Source organism: Rhamphochromis sp. 'chilingali' (genome assembly GCF_963969265.1).
Source record: "Rhamphochromis sp. 'chilingali' genome assembly, chromosome: 6".
Classification (NCBI taxonomy): domain Eukaryota; kingdom Metazoa; phylum Chordata; class Actinopteri; order Cichliformes; family Cichlidae; genus Rhamphochromis; species Rhamphochromis sp. 'chilingali'.
In genome coordinates, this window is record NC_137933.1 from 35,068,498 (window position 1) to 35,087,124 (window position 18,627).

General features: G+C 39.1%; 2 protein-coding genes across 2 annotated transcripts; one reads left to right on the plus strand and one right to left on the minus strand.

Moving 5' to 3' along the window:
* The first annotated feature begins 399 nt into the window (after positions 1-399).
* larp6a (La ribonucleoprotein 6, translational regulator a) lies at positions 400-9,408 on the plus strand. The gene is made up of 3 exons (XM_080884873.1): positions 400-4,688; positions 6,356-6,554; positions 7,961-9,408. The coding sequence occupies exons 1-3, from the start codon at positions 3,853-3,855 to the stop codon at positions 9,053-9,055; spliced, it is 2,130 nt and encodes a 709-aa protein (XP_080740999.1). The 5' UTR covers positions 400-3,852; the 3' UTR covers positions 9,056-9,408.
* Positions 9,409-11,895: 2,487 nt separating this feature from the next.
* tm2d3 (TM2 domain containing 3) lies at positions 11,896-17,437 on the minus strand. The gene is made up of 6 exons (XM_080885099.1): positions 17,282-17,437; positions 16,776-16,862; positions 15,209-15,363; positions 14,901-15,075; positions 14,197-14,272; positions 11,896-14,079 (listed from the first exon to the last, which is right to left on the minus strand). Exons 1-6 carry the CDS (start codon positions 17,385-17,387, stop codon positions 13,914-13,916), a joined length of 765 nt encoding a protein of 254 aa, XP_080741225.1. The 5' UTR covers positions 17,388-17,437; the 3' UTR covers positions 11,896-13,913.
* Positions 17,438-18,627: the final 1,190 nt, after the last annotated feature.

Consider the following 18,627-nt stretch of genomic DNA (forward strand, 5'->3'; position numbering starts at 1 on the left):
CACTTTATTTGTCATGTGGATTGGAATAAGTGGGGACTAGCAGGGTTACAACCATGACTCATTTCTTCAAACAGGAAAGTAAAATAGAAACATGAAGGGGAAAATTTGCCTGGTTGTTCAGCACCATTCTTTCGATCATGTGAAATCATACCAATAATGGCAGGGTCTGCTAAAGAGACGAGCATTAGTGTACATCCTTACATACTTAAAACAACAACAAGACAGCAACATCAAAAATAGCAAATAAGGTTTTCACAGTGGTACTCTTTCTATTTAAGAATCTTAAACTCAGGTGGATATACTGCCCATCTGAAAGCTTTCTCTGAATTAAATGAGTCATTTTAAGTGGTTCCTTTGCTTTTAAACATTTGCTAGTGGCTGTCAGGCTGCACAGCTGTGCTAACATAAATATAGTAACATTAGCACCAGCAACAAAGATAAAGAACAGGCAATGTGGATCCAAATGTCATAGATTTAGGGGAAAGGTCATGGGGTTACACATGTTTTTAGGGTAATGTCAGTTCAAAATTTCATCATAACCCATCCTAGAGCTGTTGAGATGTTTTAGTCCAAAGTAATGAAACCCAGAAACTGACAAAACAACACTGACCAAACAGGAAATGTCAAAGTGATTGATTGATTGATTGATTGATTGATTGATTGATTGGATCTTTATTTTGAACATGTTGAAAAAGTACAACAACATAGAAGTAAAAGAGACAAATAAACAAAGCAAAACAAAAGGAAAACGAGCAACCACAACTACAAATAACTTTCATGTTCAAAAAGGAGCAGGAAGAAGCACAAGCTTATTTAATCCCACCCCTTTTCCACTATCTAGTAATCAATAGACAACAGAAATACCTCCTTGCAATTACATTATATGTTATGTGTTTTTTTATTATAAATTTTTCATATATAATATACATATATGTTTCTATCTATCCATACATACGTATATACACATACACACATTTTCAATAACCCCAGTAAGACCTCAAAGGATACACAACCTACAGATATATATACCCATACCAACATACCCGTGCACCCGCACACACATGAAAATATTAGACAAGAACACCCTATCAAATCTCTACCTCCTCCCTGTACCCTGTAAAAACCATATCCTTAAACCTCTTTTTAAACTGCGCCATGCTCGGACATTGCTTCATATCTTTACCTAGTCTGTTCCACAGCTTCACTCCACACACAGAGATGCAAAAACTCTAATTCCCCCTCAAATTGTATCCCCATTCCCTTTTAGAAAACAGTTTTAGAATATTGTCAGGAAGCAGGTTTTTTTATTGCTTTATACATAATTTGTGCAGTGAGAAAATGAACCAGATCTGTGAATTTTTGATTTTAATAGAAAGTTATGAGCATGACTGACCTCTGCTTTGAGGTCATAATACATTGATATATTTTAATAATATGGTAACATTTGTCTTCTGAAAGTAAATCTGTAAAAATCTAAAACTGAGAGGTTTCAGTCCTAATGACTGGTTAATAAGGACTCACACAGCATCAGGAATTCAAGCTTTATCTTATAAAATCAATGCCATATTGGGTTGGATTTAAATCAAAGGCTGGACAATTAATCACTGGTGACAGCACATTTGCTTCCTTACCAGAGCCGAACCTTTTCCTTTTCATTACTCTATAACTGAATACCAGAAAATTATTGTCTGGTTTACAAACCTGCCTGTGGGCATGCAGGTTTTTGAGGCCATGGCACCTGACCTATGGAATGCTCTTCCCGCTCACATGAGATTTGCTGATTATACAGACTTCAGAAAATTAGCTAAAGGCATATATGTTCACTGGGGTATTTCAGTAACATGTTTTATATCAAGTCTGCTATTATGCAGTGCACATTTTGTCATTTCATTGTTATGCTCTTAATGTTGTTTTAATAACTGTGCAGTTTTGAAATCTATAAATATGTCTGTATCTTTTAAATTGTTTCCAGACTTTGTATGCATTAGATTACTTTATATACTGTTTGTGACTAATTTAAATGCCCAAGTGGGATTATACAAGCAATCTAATCTAATTGAAAACAGAAAAGCTCAAAAAAGTGGGAAAAAAGGAGTGAAAAACTCTTTAAATTCCCTCTTTCATGGTTAATGTTCAGTTTTCTTGGTCCAAGAAGTAGAAAATACTCATCATGAAAGATGAAAGAGTAAGATGTGGACAAAAAAGGTGCCTCCAATCAAAGAGTTCTGATTTTTGAAACTCCCCATAGTTCTTTTTTACTTTGTTTTTGTTATGAGATGCAGATGAATCATACAGAGCCACTCCAATCACATAAACAAGATTTTTTTGTACCTCATTGTAAATTTTTTGTAAACACTATAAAGAGATGAACAGATGTTTGAAAAAAGAAATGAAAGTGGCTATGTATGCCAAGGAACAATTATAGTTAAGAGGAAGTGGACTGCGGGATTATTTAGAGGTTTTTACCATGAACACAATCACCCTAACAGTGTTTTCTGACTTCTGTTTCACAGAAAACTTTTCTAATTCACTAGATTTACAAACCGAAAAAGACAGAAAACACAAATGCAATCCTGGGTATTTCTACAAACTGGCAGGCTCTCTCAGTTGATCCTAGCAGATAAGCATACAATAAGACACTAAATGCTTTAGATTATTTGTTGGCAAACTTTTCTTTCCTTTCTCTCACTCATTGTCTCTCTCCTTCCCCCCTTCTCTCCCCATGTTGCATTGTACACAAACTGGAGCACTGTATGGCATGTGGTGCAGAGAATGAGTCAGACTGCCCACCAGCTGTGAGCCTGGCTTGCCAGTGGGGAGGAGTAAAGATATTTCACGCAGGGCTGCATGACATCGATGTGGGTGATTTGCAGGGTTATTAGCTGAAAGCCAATGGCTAGCTGCAAAAATGGACCTCAGGTAAAGCCTATAAAAAAGTGACCATATGATTATAATTATAATATTCCAGCTGGACACCTACATACATTTCCTCTATAACAGTAATGAAATCAGTGACTCTGAAAATATACTTTATTCTTATTAAGGGCTCAGGGCCTACTTTTATATTACTAGTTTCATTAAAGAGCAAGCAAAGTAATAATTACAACAGAAGTATGGTTTGGTAGGAAATGCACACATTTTAAATAAAAATGTTAAATATTTACTGTTTTTTTTACTTACATCAACAATGGTCACTGATATTGGCAATCATTTTTGGAATTAATATTCTTTGGATTAACTTATGGTAAATGGCCTGTATTTGTATAGCGCTTTACTAGTCCCTGAGGACCCCAAAGCGCTTTACACATTCAGTCATCCACCCATTCACACACACTGGTGATGGCAAGCTACATTGTAGCCACAGCCACCCTGGGGCGCACTGACAGAGGCTTATTTCAAATAAAATTTAACAAAAAGTAAAAATCCTGACATGGCTTCGAAACAGTATATTGCAATAACTTAGCAGGAAAAAAATCTATAACAAGAACATAAAACTGTTTTTTTAAACCTTAAACTGCCAGTTCAGGGTGGGTTTCAGTGGGCCCGTACATTTGGCCAGTTGCATACAAATCTTGAATACATCGTTTTTGAATAAAGTATAACAGAATAAAACAAATATAACGTTTAGTTATCTGTACTTTTAACCCCTTGCCGCCTCTACCGTTCCCGAGCGGCTACTGTTGTTCAACTTTCCTGCTTGCTTTGGGGACATGTACCTGTAAAACTTGCCTCCTGCTTGCCACTACACGCTAAAACCCTATTATCCAATTAGCAGCGTTAGCGGAGGGGTTCGTCCTTGGCACGCCAATTTTCCAATTAGAAACACGTGAATTTGCTCCCCTACTTAGAGACATGTGGCCGGGACGTTCGCGTTTTCGCAGACTTAGGCAACACTCTGGGGGGGAAACTAAAAATCAAAACATGTACGCTTTGGTGAACGCCTTCATGCGTTGCCTCTCCTTTCTCTTGCCTCCTTCTTGGCTTTGTGTCAGCTTTTGCTTGTGGGTTGGGAATGAGTGCGAAGAGACGCTACAGCGGCCCAATCCCAGAGCTCGTTTCAAAAGCAGAGAGCCTCTTACATATGAGGAAGTAAAAGCAGCAGCAGAAGCAGAAGCACAAGGAGGCTCCAGACCGTCGGTCTCACCAGGTCCAGACTGCGTCTCGCTGGCTGCTACAAGCCCCGCTGCTCCTAAGGGCCCTTCGTCGGGTCTGATTTGGATAGGGGGTCTCTGGCGAGCCGTGGAGCGCGTCTTCGGAGCCCCCTGGGTCCTTCTCCGCCATCACCTGTGCCCGAAAAGGCGACGTGCAGCTTTGGGCGCCCAGTATCCTGTCTGTGCCTTCGAGTCGGGTAAGATTAAAAGCTTCCAGAGAGGCGCTGCTGCTGCTGCTAAAATCGTGGACGTGAAGGGACCGGGTGAAACCACCTTTACTTATTCGAAGAATATGAGCGGGTCCGTGGGGGTACCCAGTGTGAACTCAACGGAATGCGCCTCGGATGCGTCGGCGGAGCAGGGCATCGATGAGGTAATTACCGTGGACCAGCTCTCGCAGGAGATGGGGACGGTGACGATAACAGTGGCCATTCAAGCGGCTGAGGACGAGGAACCCGAGGAAGTGACATCCAATAATGCTGACTTCCTCGGCGGTAGCTGTAGCGAGGACGAAATCGGAAGACATGACAAATCGAGGTTTGTGTTATTTGCTACTTTAAGTTAATTACCGTAATGCCTAGTGCTGTGAAAACTCAAACTAACTAAATCCTATCCTACACGTTAATGTGAAACCTGTTAGTTTAGTTGTTCAATTCCCTCCAAGGAAGTTCAGCAAGGTTGGAAGTAAAACAAGTGACTGTGTTAGTTCTTACTGGAACCCCACGAGTGTCTTTGTGCTCTGAATTTTATTCTTAAGCTGATGATTACAGCACGGGAGCAGCTTTGGCACAGTTGGACTGTTTTGTTTCAGTATAAGAATGCCACTCACATGAAAGGCTATTGTAGAAATGTCACAAATTCCAACAGGTGCATCACAGGCACAACAAAACCCGGCAACGAGTGCAGTAGATGAAAATAGATGCTTACAATTGGGAGTGTAAATCCTCACAGACACGGGTGAGGGATATTATTATTTATTATTATTGTCTTTTGGGTTGGAAGTGTTTAACCACCAGTAGGCAGCATCATAGCTATAAAGCTAGACACCTGAGACGGAGAGATAAAGGATGGCACCTTCACTTTAATCTAATTCCCCTGCGTCATGGCCTGCTATTTTTATCCTCTGGCCTATAAGGTCCCTACTTGAACTACATGCACAAAGAGTGAGTCAGTGGTAGAAAGGCCAAAGGGGAAAATAAATCTCTTTCTTCATACCAAGCATTTGTTTACTTGGAGCTACTGAGGTGTGACCTGTGTGACAAAGGGCTCGGTAACGCCTGCAAGCTATTGCTTTACAGCACGTTTTTCACACAGCTGGTATTTTAAGTGGTTAAGGTCTAGGAATCGTTTTTAGGACGTGTTAAATGTAAGCTGTTGGTTTGTTAGTCTAATATTCCTCCTGCATTCCTCCAGAGAACTTGTGTAGAGTGACTTGAAAATAAATGTATAATTATCGAATAATCTCTTGCGTTGTCTTTGCTCGTGCCTCTCGTCCTATTATTTGAGGAATGCAGGAAGGTATTCTCTTCTAAATTCTTGTCGTGCTTTATCTGACATCCTGGGGAAGATGTGGGCTCGTGCCAGCTGTATGGTCAGTGGGCTGGAAAGCTGCTGAGCGAGGGTGTGTGAGGGAGGAGGCTGGAGGAGGTGATGAGTCATCCACAAAATTTCATTCAGACCCTCACTCTAATCTGTAAGGCTACCTGACTGTGCAGCTTTACGGCTGCTGTCAAATTATGCCTCAAAGCTTCAGTTATGCACTGTTGATACCAGTTTTTGTAAACTGTGTGAAGTTGATGTGGTGAACCACCATATTCTATGTGGGAGGGAGAGCCTGTGTCTCTGGCCTTCAGATGGAGAGGTCTTGGCAGTTTCAGGACTGGTGGGACACTGGTGTAAAGGTCTGGCACTGAGGCATGGTGACTGTGGCTAGAGACGCAGCTTGTCAACTGCTGAAAGAAAAATCAGGAAGGAGGGAAGCAAACGGTCAAACGCTTCTCATGCCAGCATGTTGTTTGGAGAAATGACAGGATAAGATTGTATTACTGCCAAAAACTTGTAAGCCTCTGGCTTATTGTATTAATGAAAGTAAAATGTGTAACAGTTGTAATGTTGGTGGTTGAGGATATGAAACATTCTGCTATTTTGGTAACGCACTAAAAAAGGTTCTCTGGCCATGATGCACGTTATCTTCCCACACACAGTGGTGCCGGGACCAGTGGAGGAGAACTGGAGGAGGAGAGCTGGCAGCCCCCGGATCCAGAGCTTATCCAGAAGTTGGTTACTCAGATTGAGTACTACCTGTCTGATGAAAACTTGGAGCATGATGCCTTCCTGCTTAAACATGTCAGACGTAACAAACTCGGGTTTGTTAGCGTCAAGTTGCTCACGTCCTTCAAAAAGGTAACGGTGGCAAAATTTTGAGGTAGTCTAGAAACACGGCAATGTCTCATTTCAGTACACATCAAACTAAGGTGGGAAAGTACACACGCTCTTCTGCTGCTGGCTAAAACATACACATCACATACTAAATTTTATACTAGAGACTCAGAATTATGTCTTGTATTACTATAGATTAGCCAGTGTGTGTTGCGTTGCACATTGTGATTTATAGTTGACCACAATGAATAAATTAACTTTTAAGTAATGCTGAGAGAAAAGGTAGTCTTAGAATTGAAATATGGCTAAAGATGAAAGTCATTTTTATCTCCTAGTGACAGACGCTTGTGAGAGCTGAATAACAATGACTGGCTGCTTCTAGTGTCAGCATGACTAGCTGTTGCTGTTTGGTGATATTCTCACGTTAATTCACAACAGCTTGTGCTAATTTCAGCTCAATTCAGATGTGTTGGCTTTTTTTTTTTTTTTAGATCTGTCTGCACAGATTAAACCTAGATTGTATTCATGATCATTCACACATTTATTACCCTCTACTCAATATCTCTGTATAGAATAAACTCTTGACAGATTACATTGGCCAGAAGAAAAATACTGATGTGCATTTTCTAAAAAAAAAAAAAAAAAATTCTGAATTTGATGAATAAAAATCTTTGCAGGTCAATATTTTTAGACTCAAACAGAATAGTGCTACACTTCAAAATAGTTATTTGCCTTGCACTTGGTGCAGGCTCTGTTCTGAAAAAGCAAACTGTCATGACTGGTTGCTTCTTGCAAACAGTTTGAACAGCAGGTGGGTGGGACTGTCCTGATGACATCCAAAACTTGTACCTGAGAGGATCATATTGACATTGTTTTGGGTTTTTTTAATGTAATAAGTATACACCTGTGCAACAGTACATGTGGTAGACGATAAAGAACATCATACTCCTTACTCTAGTCAGTTTAATTTTTCCTTCGGTGCAGTATCAAGCAATGTACAGTACTTGGGTAGTGACAGCTGTAGACCAGTTTAAGGCATAGTGAGATACTTTAACAGAGTACTAGTCACTACACGTTTGGAATGTACTATATGGCAAACTGACTATAGTAAGGGATGAGCACTTGCTGATTTAATCTGATTCAACCATGAGCTCAGAATCACTGAGCTAAAACATAAGTTTGGGCAATATAGTAAAGTCAGAATTTTTGGCTTAAATTAATGGGTATAATTAGAGATTTAGGAAGTATGATTAACAAGAAGCTGTGAAACATTCTTAGTCTATCTTGGTGACAGACTGAAGTTAGCGTGGCCATTTTTACTGAAGCTTAATAACTCATAATTAAAGGTAGTTTCACTGAAATTGTGACCCGATGGTCACTGGGTATATGACTGTAACAAAGATGTTGTTTGTTTGTGTTTTTTTCCCCAGGTGAAACACTTAACTCGTGACTGGAGAACCACTGCTTATGCTCTGAGACACTCAAAGATCCTTGAGCTGAATGATGAGGGGCGTAAGGTGCGACGTAAATCCGCAGTACCAGTCTTTCCCAGTGAGTCACTGCCCAGCCGCATGCTACTATTAAGTGATTTGCAGAGGTGGCCAGAGCTGGCTGCTCTCACTAAGGATAATGGAAGTGCTGAAGGAGGAGCCACTCAACAGGAGCAGCTGATGAAGCTGTTACTGAAAGCATTTGGAACATACGGTGCCATTGCCTCTGTTAGAGTCTTGAAACCTGGAAAGGACCTGCCGGCTGACCTGAAGAGGCTGAGTGGTCGCTACGCTCAGCTGGGCACTGAAGAATGTGCCATTGTGGAGTTTGAGGAGGTGGAGGCTGCTGTTAAAGCCAACGAAGCTGCAGGGAGTGAGAACGGAGGACCCAGTTTACTGGGGTTGAAAGTGGTTCTGATTGGCACCAAGCCGCCTAAAAAGAAGGTACCAAAAGAACGACCTCGTGAGGAAGGAGGGATGCGGAAAAGCCGCTCTCTAAACAGCCGGGTACGAGAGCTTCAGTATCATGGGGACGACTCTGCTTGCAGCTCTTCGGAGACAGAGAGCACCCCTACATCTCCCAGATTGGCTAGAAAATCCCAGTCGTGCAACAAGCTCAGCCCCACCACTGCAGGCATTAGCTTCCAGAATAATCACCTGAGTCCAAGTATGTCCCCACGTAACAGCCCCTGGTCTAGCCCTCGTGCTAGCCCGTGTTCTCAGCGCAAATCTCCTCATTCCCACAAGTCTCCCTTAGCTGTTGAGGGTAGACTGAGCCCTGAGTCTGGACGTCGTTGGGCAGATTACTCCTCAGACAGTAGCCTCACACCTTCAGGGAGCCCGTGGGTTCAGCGGCGGAAGCAGGTGGCATCACAGGAAAGCAGCCCGGTCGGCAGCCCGATGCTGGGTAGAAAGATCCAGAATGCTGATGGCCTGCCGCCAGGAGTAATGAGGCTGCCAAGGGGTCCTGATGGAACTCGTGGCTTTCACTGTGTGGCGATTGAGAGGGGAAAGACTGCTGCTACTCAGACTTGATATGTGGAGCCTCATTATGTATTCGCTGACCCCCCCAGAAATAAAATGAGATATTGGAAGTTTAAACAGTTCTTGGCCATGTTGCTCAAGCCCCACCCCACATTTCAGACTGTGTAGATATATAATTTTTTTTTTTTTTAGTGCATCAGTTTTGAGTCTTTGTTATATTTTTATACAACATTTTGAGTTACCATGGTAACATTAGTGATTTACTAATGGAAATTTGAGTGAATGTAAATTAATATTGTTTTGAGAGAGAACTTTGAATACACCACTGACGTGAACCATGCCACCTCCATTGTATGAGAGCTTGTTCTACTTGGGGTAACCTGGGGGAAAGGATTCAATTTTTTTTTCTTTTACTTTTTTTCTTTTACTTCTTTTTTTTTTTCTTTTTTTTTTAAGTTGGGGGGGGGGGGGGGATTGTCTTGTCCTCTTGTATGTGTTTAAAAAAGGAAAAAAAAAGATCTTGTTTGTGGATGGCGTATAAATGTGTAAGTCTCACAGGCACATGGACTTGATAGAGATATCGCCATATGCCTTTTCTGTGTCTGTCTAATGTGAGTTCCATTTTTACAAACTACTTAAACTGAGGCCATAATTGCTCCACTGCCACGAAGATTGGAATGTTCAAATTGGACATTATTTTTGTAAATTTGTTTTATTTTTATTTTTGGTACACTTGGTTGGAAAGGTTCTCCTTATCCCTATACATGTTCAGCAGTTAGCTGCTTGATTGTTGCTGCTTATTTTTTTTTTTTTTTTTTTTTAAGTTTTACTTCTCCTTGCCATGTTTTCATCAGTCTAAGCCCACAATGAGGTTTGAGGGATTTTCAGGTCGGCCAGAATAGATGCTCTTATGTTCTTGCCTTTACATCTGAGATGGGGTATTTGTACACTGCAATTCCTATTGTACAAATAAATCACTAAATATGCACTCTGCCCGAGTTCTTTTTGTGACATTACTTTTGGTCATTTCAAATGAACACGACTAATCTTATTTTTGACTTCAATATGTGAGCAGGATTAAGTGAGATGTTGTTACTGTGCCCAGACTGTAGAAGCTATTCCAAACTTGGAAAGCAAAATTGGCTCATTCAAGTTGTTGGGTTTTTTTTGTTTTTTAAATGAATTGCACAGATGGGAGGATGATGACATTTTTTGGATCATTTGATCCTATGACTTTATCATTGGATGGATATATAACAAACCATCTGAGAAAAGGAAACATGGGGGGATTATTTTAAAAAATGCAACATGTACTTACTAGACTACTGATCATTTATTGCATCTTGCTATGGTAATATGCAAACTATCCATTGAATTTAGATTAAGACAACCTTTCATACACATACCATTCATACACTTAACTCTGTCAGGTCGCACAGCGACTGCAAGTGAACGGCTGTTCTCGAGTCTTTCCGCAGCATCTTAATTAGAGGTTTGGATTCTGAAGTGACTATTGGACAGATCATTGTTTTAGTACATTCCTGTCTAAATTTGGCTTGGTGATTGGTGTTGTCTGCTGGGGAATATCACATCTGTCTTCTTTGTACACTGCAGCATGGTCCCCCCCCCCCCCCCCCTGATTTTGTCTGTTTGCTCAGTTTATGTAAACATTCTTTTACAAGCCTTTCAGGGTCTGCTATGGAGAAGCATGTCCATGTTGCTTTCCTTATACAGTTACATTTTTCCTGCAGATGTTCCTTTTCTGCATTTTACATACAGATTTTATGTATTTGAAAATTGCTAGCCACTCAATGACTACAAAAACAACTTCCTACCACAATAGTAAAATATCAGAACAAAGGAGGCCAAAACCAATTGTTTGTCCTCAATTCAGATATTTCAGAGCTTTGTTTTCCCTTTTGCACAGATAAATCATCTCTGCTCATTTGTATAAAACTAATTACTCCATTGTGATCCCATGTTGTTGCAAAGCCAAATGAAAAGATACAATGGTGGGTATTACTTTTTATGAGCAATGTAATTTGTGCCTTGTCCTCAGGCGGTTTCCAATAGTTCTGAGCAACCATTTAGATATGAAAGAAGGGACCGTGCTGTTGGATGCTCGTAGAGCTGTTACGACTTTTAAATTCATGTGGTTGCATCATTCTGTCGATCCACGTTTTTGTTAGAAATCTTATTTCCTGTAGAAGTAAGCACAATGGGAGGACACAAGCTCTTAGGCAGTGTTGGATGCAGAGGTTCAGGGACTATGCTCTAAAATTCAGAGATGCAATGGGACTAAGTGGGGTTGCGTAAGAGAGGGATGAATAAACTTTTGTTCTCTTTGCATGATTAGCAATTCAAAATTAGGAAGTCGTGATACTGTCTGCCTTAAACAGATAATATTTTGGCTCAACTCCATGTAACTGTTAATGTTAGCAGTGAGAATAATGACTGTTTGAGAAAAGTACCACAAGATTAAACTATTATTCTGATATGATGATTCTCTATAATAACCATTAGGGAGAGTTTCATACTTACACCAAATAGGATAAAGACAGATAATAGAAAAACCAACTATCACAGGGGCCATTATTTGTAATTGGGCAGTGTGCAGTTACATATGAATAAAATTATTTAGTAAGGTCATTACGCTATTTATTTAGGACTTGAGAGAATTAGAAGGATGTGGAGAGTACATTTGTTAAAGAATAAAACTTCACAGCTTTTCATATGTATTAAGTATTGTATAACTTTATGTAACACCACTGTGAATTAAGCAGTATACTGCTGAATTACTCCATCATTGCATTGCTAGTTATTTTACATGGTTTTAAAAGCCTATACCATATAGTCATGTAGTCATATTGCACACATTTACACCATTACCTATCTATGCTAAACCCACTGACTAATTGTACCCATCAAGTTCACAGTCCAGATAAATCCATTAATGTGAGTATGTAACAGTACAGCATGATTCAAACTGAGGTAAGGCTGGAGCAGTCAGTAGGAACAAATATTATCAAGAGTATATTATGGATGCAGAGTTGAAAAGCCTCTGGTTGGTGTTTAAATTACAGCTCTCCAAGAAGAAATAATCACTAGACGTCTCCTCCTCAACTCAGAGAAGATGACAAACACTTACATCAGTCTGTGGGAGGGAGCTGTAGTGACTACGAGTGGGTGGAGTAAAAACTGGGGAACTAGAATTAGGGTGGAGTAAATTTACAACGCTCAGCAAAGCAACCAATTGGAAAAGTTGTATCAAAGCCCAAGAACCTGCTAGAAAGGAAATGTTTGGGTTTTTTTCCCCTTTCTTTCATTTTTTTTTCAAACCTTGTTATGTAACGTGGTTGCATATATATTTATATCAATTTTAGAATTACAGCCTAATGCATTAACTGAACTAACCATTACCCTCTGGATAAACATTTTAGCTACAGTCCCCTGCAGCTATTCAGTGCCTTGTTTATGGGCTCTTTAATGATATTTTATTAAAAGGGGAACATTGCCTGGCCACTGCATTACCCTCCTGGTGTCACAAACCTGTGGGTAATGAAGGTTACTGGCACCTTTCACTGTTTAATTATATATATATAGATATAAAGAAACTGTCCTGTTCAAGTAATTGTAGTTCTGCTGTAATCAACTGAGTATGTCAGTATATTTGTGTGGCCCTTCAACTGACAATATTCACCTCTTATTTTTCCTTTCAAAATTCTCTGGTGTTACCATACACTATAAATACATTTAAAAAACACACATGCACAGTGAATTGGTTAGCAGTGCTGTGTACATTTGATAAACAAATATTTCACAATTTTATTTTCTTAACTAAAAAACAAAATTTACAGTGCCCTTACAGAGGAAAAAAAACCAACTTAAATTGACACATAAAACATATTTACATAATGTGGGTGAATTAAAAGATTTTACAGTGTTAGTACACAGACTTCTGTAAAGGATGATGACGATTTCACAGAAAATTGCCACTTAAATGCAGAGGATATCTCCAACACGGAAATCACAAGGAGCCGAGTTTGCTATTGCAGCACATTTCAAGCGTTTCAATATTTATCACAAACACAATCATACACCGATTGTTATCTGTTCTGCAACTGAAATCCAACTACATGCTGCAGGAAGAGTTACACTACTTCCTTGTGGTTTACTACCCAATGCTGTTGTGAGACTATAGTAGCTTTCATTTATTAAACATATGAACTTTTATAAAATAAAATGTACCCCTGTTTGGAGAGTGTTCTTACAGGTGTGACCTGCACTGCTGAATGAATGTAGGTGAAGAAATAAAGTACATGCTGAAATAACTGTTCAGGTTGTCCACTGAAATGACAATCAATAAAAAAAAAAAACGCCTTAAATCCCTTCTGCACATTCATACTTTCAGGATATAAATATCACCTTTCAATTTGTCCTTTGTGTGGTGACACTATAAAATTCTGCATGGCCATGGTTACCATTTGACCCCTATTAAGGCATTTAACTTGCAATAAGAGAGAAGCAATGCACAACTCCAATGGAAAAGCGTTGCTCCACAGGAAACCACAGGTACCTATCAGCAAGACAGAGCCTAACCACTAGTTAAGTCAAAGAAACTGGACAGAGGTAATTACCGGTTCCTTATACTCCTGCACAGCACCATCTGCGCAATCTCAACAGGACATGGACGCAGAATGATTGGGATCAATCTGATGGTTGTGTGGGTAGAATCATCATTTGTGTGATGAAGAAAACACTTCCTGCTTGTTAGCAGATGGGATGAAGATGTGTTACACAGCGAGCTTAGCCAGCCAAATGTGCTAAGAACACAGCATCTCAGCTCTTCAGTCCTTTGAGAGTGAAGCAGTGTGAAGAGCAAAGCCAGCCATGTCCCCAGGGCTTTGCTTCAGATATAGAGAGAACCATCAACGGGTCCTACATAACCAACCCCTATTAGAAGGACGTCAATCAAAGTCCAAATGCCTAGGCCTCCAAAGCTGAACAGTTTGCCCAGACCCTCTCTCCACTGGCCCAGGTAAAACCGGTCCGCTCCAAAACCACCAAGTGTAATGCTATGGAAGGAACCAGAAAAAAAATAAGTTTCATCACATATCCTAATCAATAACGTGTCTTTACATTTCCATTATTTAAGCTTGTTGTAATGGTTTTAATATTACTGTCAGTTTTACCTGAGTGCTAATGCTGTTGACCATTTGTATCCACCAGTCCAGTTACAAAATAAACGTTTTGGAAAACGTCTTTTACCTAAAAAGAAGTGAAGACATAGTGAATGCTTTCATGCACAAACAAGCAAAATTTAAACAAGCTGACTGAAAATACAACAAACATTACATCAAAAATGTCATGTGGAAATTTAAATAAATCCTCGCCAATCAGCTGATCTTAATGCCAGCTCACATCCGCTGATGTGTTTCCATCCTGCTGATAATTCGCATATGGGGCTATCCTATTTAAGCAGCTTCAGCCTGCATACAAATGCTGCTGTGTCTGCAAGTAGCTTTGCAACCCACCCCAACCACAGCTTCTTCACTTTATGGTGTTTCTGACTTAAATGTCTGCTGTCACAGATGGTTTATTCTGTGAAGAGGTCCTGCTCTGCTGCTCTACCTGCCTGTGTGGTTTCCAAAAATGGCCAAGCAACCATAAGGGCTCTCTAGACAAAACCCAAACATAGCTCTACTGCAGATGAAATAACAATCATACTTTGACTAACATTGTCCTGACTGAATAGGAGTTTTCCTTTAATAGCAACCATGAATGAAAACCAGTTTAACTTCATGCTGTGGACAAAACAGTTGCTGCTCTAGACTGCATGACTTTAACTGACGACTTTAGAACCTAATTAGGCTTTATAGTGGATCCTTGATCATACCTAAGCAATGTACATGATCTAAGACATCACAGGTGGCATTGTAGCGCTTGCGTGGGCAAGAGACTGTCATACAATTGGTGGAGTTTGTGCAGCGATACTGGGAAGGGTCCAGCTGCCAACAGAACTGACAGGTGATATTGAGAGAAAAATTGGTTTGCTGCTGTCCAGACTCTCCCTGTAAATACAAAGAAGAAAATAAATTTCACTACACAGCAATTCCCAAATTGAAGCCTTACTAACCCTCTTAACAAACAGATAAAGATGGTACAGAATTACTACAGACAAGAATATTTGACAATATTACTCACTATGCAGTGAACGCCTTTTTTGGGTCTACAGGTAAATAAAGTTGGTTTGCCATATGTGCACTTGAGATGGTAATCGCATTGAATGCAATGAGCTGGCAGGCGGTGACACAAACCCCCACTAGGACATTTGGATGTGTCTTCATCTGCAGGAAACACTACAAAAAGTCCACCACAAAGTTGCATTATCTATTTTAAGACATTTTCAAGCATGAATAATAAATATTTTGTGCAAAGTAAGCAGGCTTTCATTAAATCTGGCTGCTGGTGGTGGCAACAGGCTGTGACTTGTGATAACAGACTGTGGCGGCAAAATTAAAAATACTCCGCTTTCAAAGAGGGCAGGCCATTAAAGAGTCCTTGAGCAAAGCTATTTAGTCTTGATTGCTACATTATAGCTGCATGCTGGGCAGTAAAGGAAAACTGTTGCTGCTGTTGTTGAAAAGCAATTAACTTAACAAATTCTGGTTGAGATCAAGACTTTACTTAATGATATGCAGGTTAACAAAGAAAAAAAAACATGCAATACTTAGACAATGGAAATTAATTGTGTCTGAAGTAGGCAGTATTACTCTGATTTTGCACTGCATTTTATTCAGGTTCCCAGATAACATGGACATTCTTAAATATATGTAAAAACCTGCAGTTTACAATCTCATTACATACAGGAAATACAAATTTATAGTGATGCTCAAGCATGGGAAATAACCAACTTCAAATATGTCAAGTCCATCGCAATTGTATTTCTCCAAGCTTGGTTGTTTTTTTTTTTTTTTTTTTAATCAGTGCTGCTATGTTACAGCACAACTCAGCACCCCCAAGTCTCATGCTGTTTCCATCCTGTGTTCAGACTCAGAAATAATAATGTTGTATAGATGCTAAAAAGTGTCTAGGTCTACCCTTTCCCCCCCTTACAAATAAGACTGAATTAGGGAATTGATAAATAATCCTGATGTATGAGCAAAATCAATAGCAGCAGTGCTACAATGAAATCTTACCAATATCTTTAAGAAAATGTTACCTTTAAAATACATTTCAAATAATCCAGCATCAACCTGTGACAGGTGTGCCATGCTTTTTGCCCTAGAACAGCCTTCATCCCTCTAAAGAAAGGGGTTTGAGTTCAATTCATGAGGCATGAACTGAAAGTCCTGGTTAACAGGTTATTAATGGAAAACTGAGCTTGCTTACTGCTTAATAGAGCCGCATTTCTTTGTTGTTAAGTGCTATAAAAAATATTAAACAGAACGTCCTCTTGATGTACAAGTCACATCTTGTCACATAACTTCTTTATACAAATGAATCCTCAATTTCTATTTGAACCAAGCGAGGACTTGTTTTTCTAGCTTCATTTTGGACTACTATTCAAAAACTCACACTCAAAGATTTAAATTTGGAGTTCAGGAAACTCTAATAGTAACCGTTGTGAATGCGGCCCTTAGTCAATCTGTTTTTTAGTTTACAAACAGTAAACTAAAAACCACACAATATATAAATTCATTATTAATTAAAAAAAAAAAACAGTTAAATAAATAACGTTACAGTCAGTATGTTTAATTTTGATATTTACCTGAGGCTGCATCGGGGACCACCGGGCTAGTGATGAAAGGTCCATCTCTTGTGTAGTGGGTCTCAACATTAGTTGTGCTCAGGGAACCTGACAACAAAGCGGACAGGTCATATATGGTTGAACAGAAATTAGAAGTCTAAACACGCGTAAGCAGCTAGAGACACTGGTTTTTCTTTTAATAAAACGTGCTAATTATTGCTTTACAATAATTTTAGGAAGCTACTACACAGAAGCTACTCGCTGACATGTTCTGTCATGCTACAAATTAGCATAAACAATGAACTGTTAATTGTCATAGCTTAACTTGCATACGACACAATTAACAAAAGGTGTTTTTGTAAAATAAATGTTGAATCCGTGTTGCTCACTACAGCCAATGTTTTCATTGCTACCTAGCTAAATAAACCAGTGTTATGCTAACTTGCTAGCTAACCACCTCATGCTAATTCAGTTGGGGAAAGGTAACGACCAAAGCGAGATCTATAAGTGTATTATTGTAAGCATACCGTTAACACACTGTAACATAAGGTCCATAAACAATACAGCGATAATTCCGTAGCTTTTAAGGCACCGTCCTCTGTCCGGTCTCCAAATCTGACAGACACTAGCCATTGTTACCGCAGAGCTAAAGAGAGCTGCATTCAGGTCATGTAGGAAACTGGAGTGCTAATAGTCCTCTGATAGTTTCAAGCACGGAGATAGAGCAGTTTTTGTTTTGTTTTCTTTCTTTGTTTTAAATTAACAAAAATCACTAAAATAAAACCCCAAATAAGATCTGAAAATATTTTTCGTTTGAGGTCATTCTAATACAAATTAAAGGTTAGGCAATAGGGGAAAAAAAGACTAAGAAGAAGAAGAAGAAGAAGAGCCACTTTAATGTAAAAAAAAAAAAGTAAAAAGAAAAAAGCAAAACTATTATCAGGTTCTTTGGTTATTTAGTTAAAGCTGTGAACATGCAACGGAAATCATATTAAATTTCATATATATGGTGTTTGATAGAGGACTGCATTAGTTTAATCCTTTACCCATGACAAAATACATTGTGTATTAATGCCATTCCATAAATGCAGGACATTTTCTGCCAACCCATGAATTTGAAAATCTTGAAAAAGAATTTGAAAAAGGTCAGTCCTCTTTGAACTGTGTCAATGTGTCCAATTAAAGTGACCCTGTTATGTATATTACCAAAAGCAGACAAATTAATTTCAGGGTTTGCTGCCTTTATCTATACATCTACATTTTATTATTCAAAAGTCTCTGGAATTACACTGCTAGCATCCTTTTCTAAGAAAATACTAGGACCGATTTGCAGTCCTGTTACCAAACGTATAAAACAAACATTAAAAACATAAAATATTATTAAACATCACATTTATATCATAATCTATAAAGAAATCCAGCCATTTTAACTTCAACCTTGTTACTGCATCATACCGATAAAATAAAAACAAGCCTTGAAATAGTTACAGTAATCTTCAAAACTAACTGATCTTGTGACCTTAGTGTAAAACTAGAATAGAACTAAAGCTAAACAGAAATGTGCTATAATAAGAGTTTGAACCTTTCCCATTAAGATTGATGCAGCAAAAACCTTTCCCGTCTTCATCTTGCTACCCCTGGTGCATGTTTTAGCAACAACATTTTGGTCCGTTCTGTTTTATAAATTCTTAACTTTTTATGGAAATCACCTTTCTGGCGAGTCTATCACATTGTTCTGCATGCTGTGAGTTGTTAGAAAACAGTGAGGAAAACCATGGGTAAAATAAATTTTACCACCTGACACTGGTATGTTCCTGATTTGTTATTACATGCTGTATGAGGAGCTGGCTCAGTCTTGCTTATTACACAATAA

Excerpts from the sequence above, each read along its gene's own strand:
- larp6a (XM_080884873.1), top strand. The coding sequence starts at position 3,853 with ATGTGGCCGGGACGTTCGCGTTTTCGCAGACTTAGGCAACACTCTGGG. Across the intron at positions 4,689-6,355 it reads GGAAGACATGACAAATCGAG|TGGTGCCGGGACCAGTGGAG; the intron begins GTTTGTGTTATT and ends TCCCACACACAG. Across the intron at positions 6,555-7,960 it reads TGCTCACGTCCTTCAAAAAG|GTGAAACACTTAACTCGTGA; the intron begins GTAACGGTGGCA and ends TTTTTTCCCCAG.
- tm2d3 (XM_080885099.1), bottom strand. The coding sequence starts at position 17,387 with ATGGCTAGTGTCTGTCAGATTTGGAGACCGGACAGAGGACGGTGCCTT. Across the intron at positions 15,076-15,208 it reads AAAAAGGCGTTCACTGCATA|GGAGAGTCTGGACAGCAGCA; the intron begins GTGAGTAATATT and ends TTGTATTTACAG. Across the intron at positions 14,273-14,900 it reads AGATCATGTACATTGCTTAG|GTAAAAGACGTTTTCCAAAA; the intron begins GTATGATCAAGG and ends ACTTCTTTTTAG.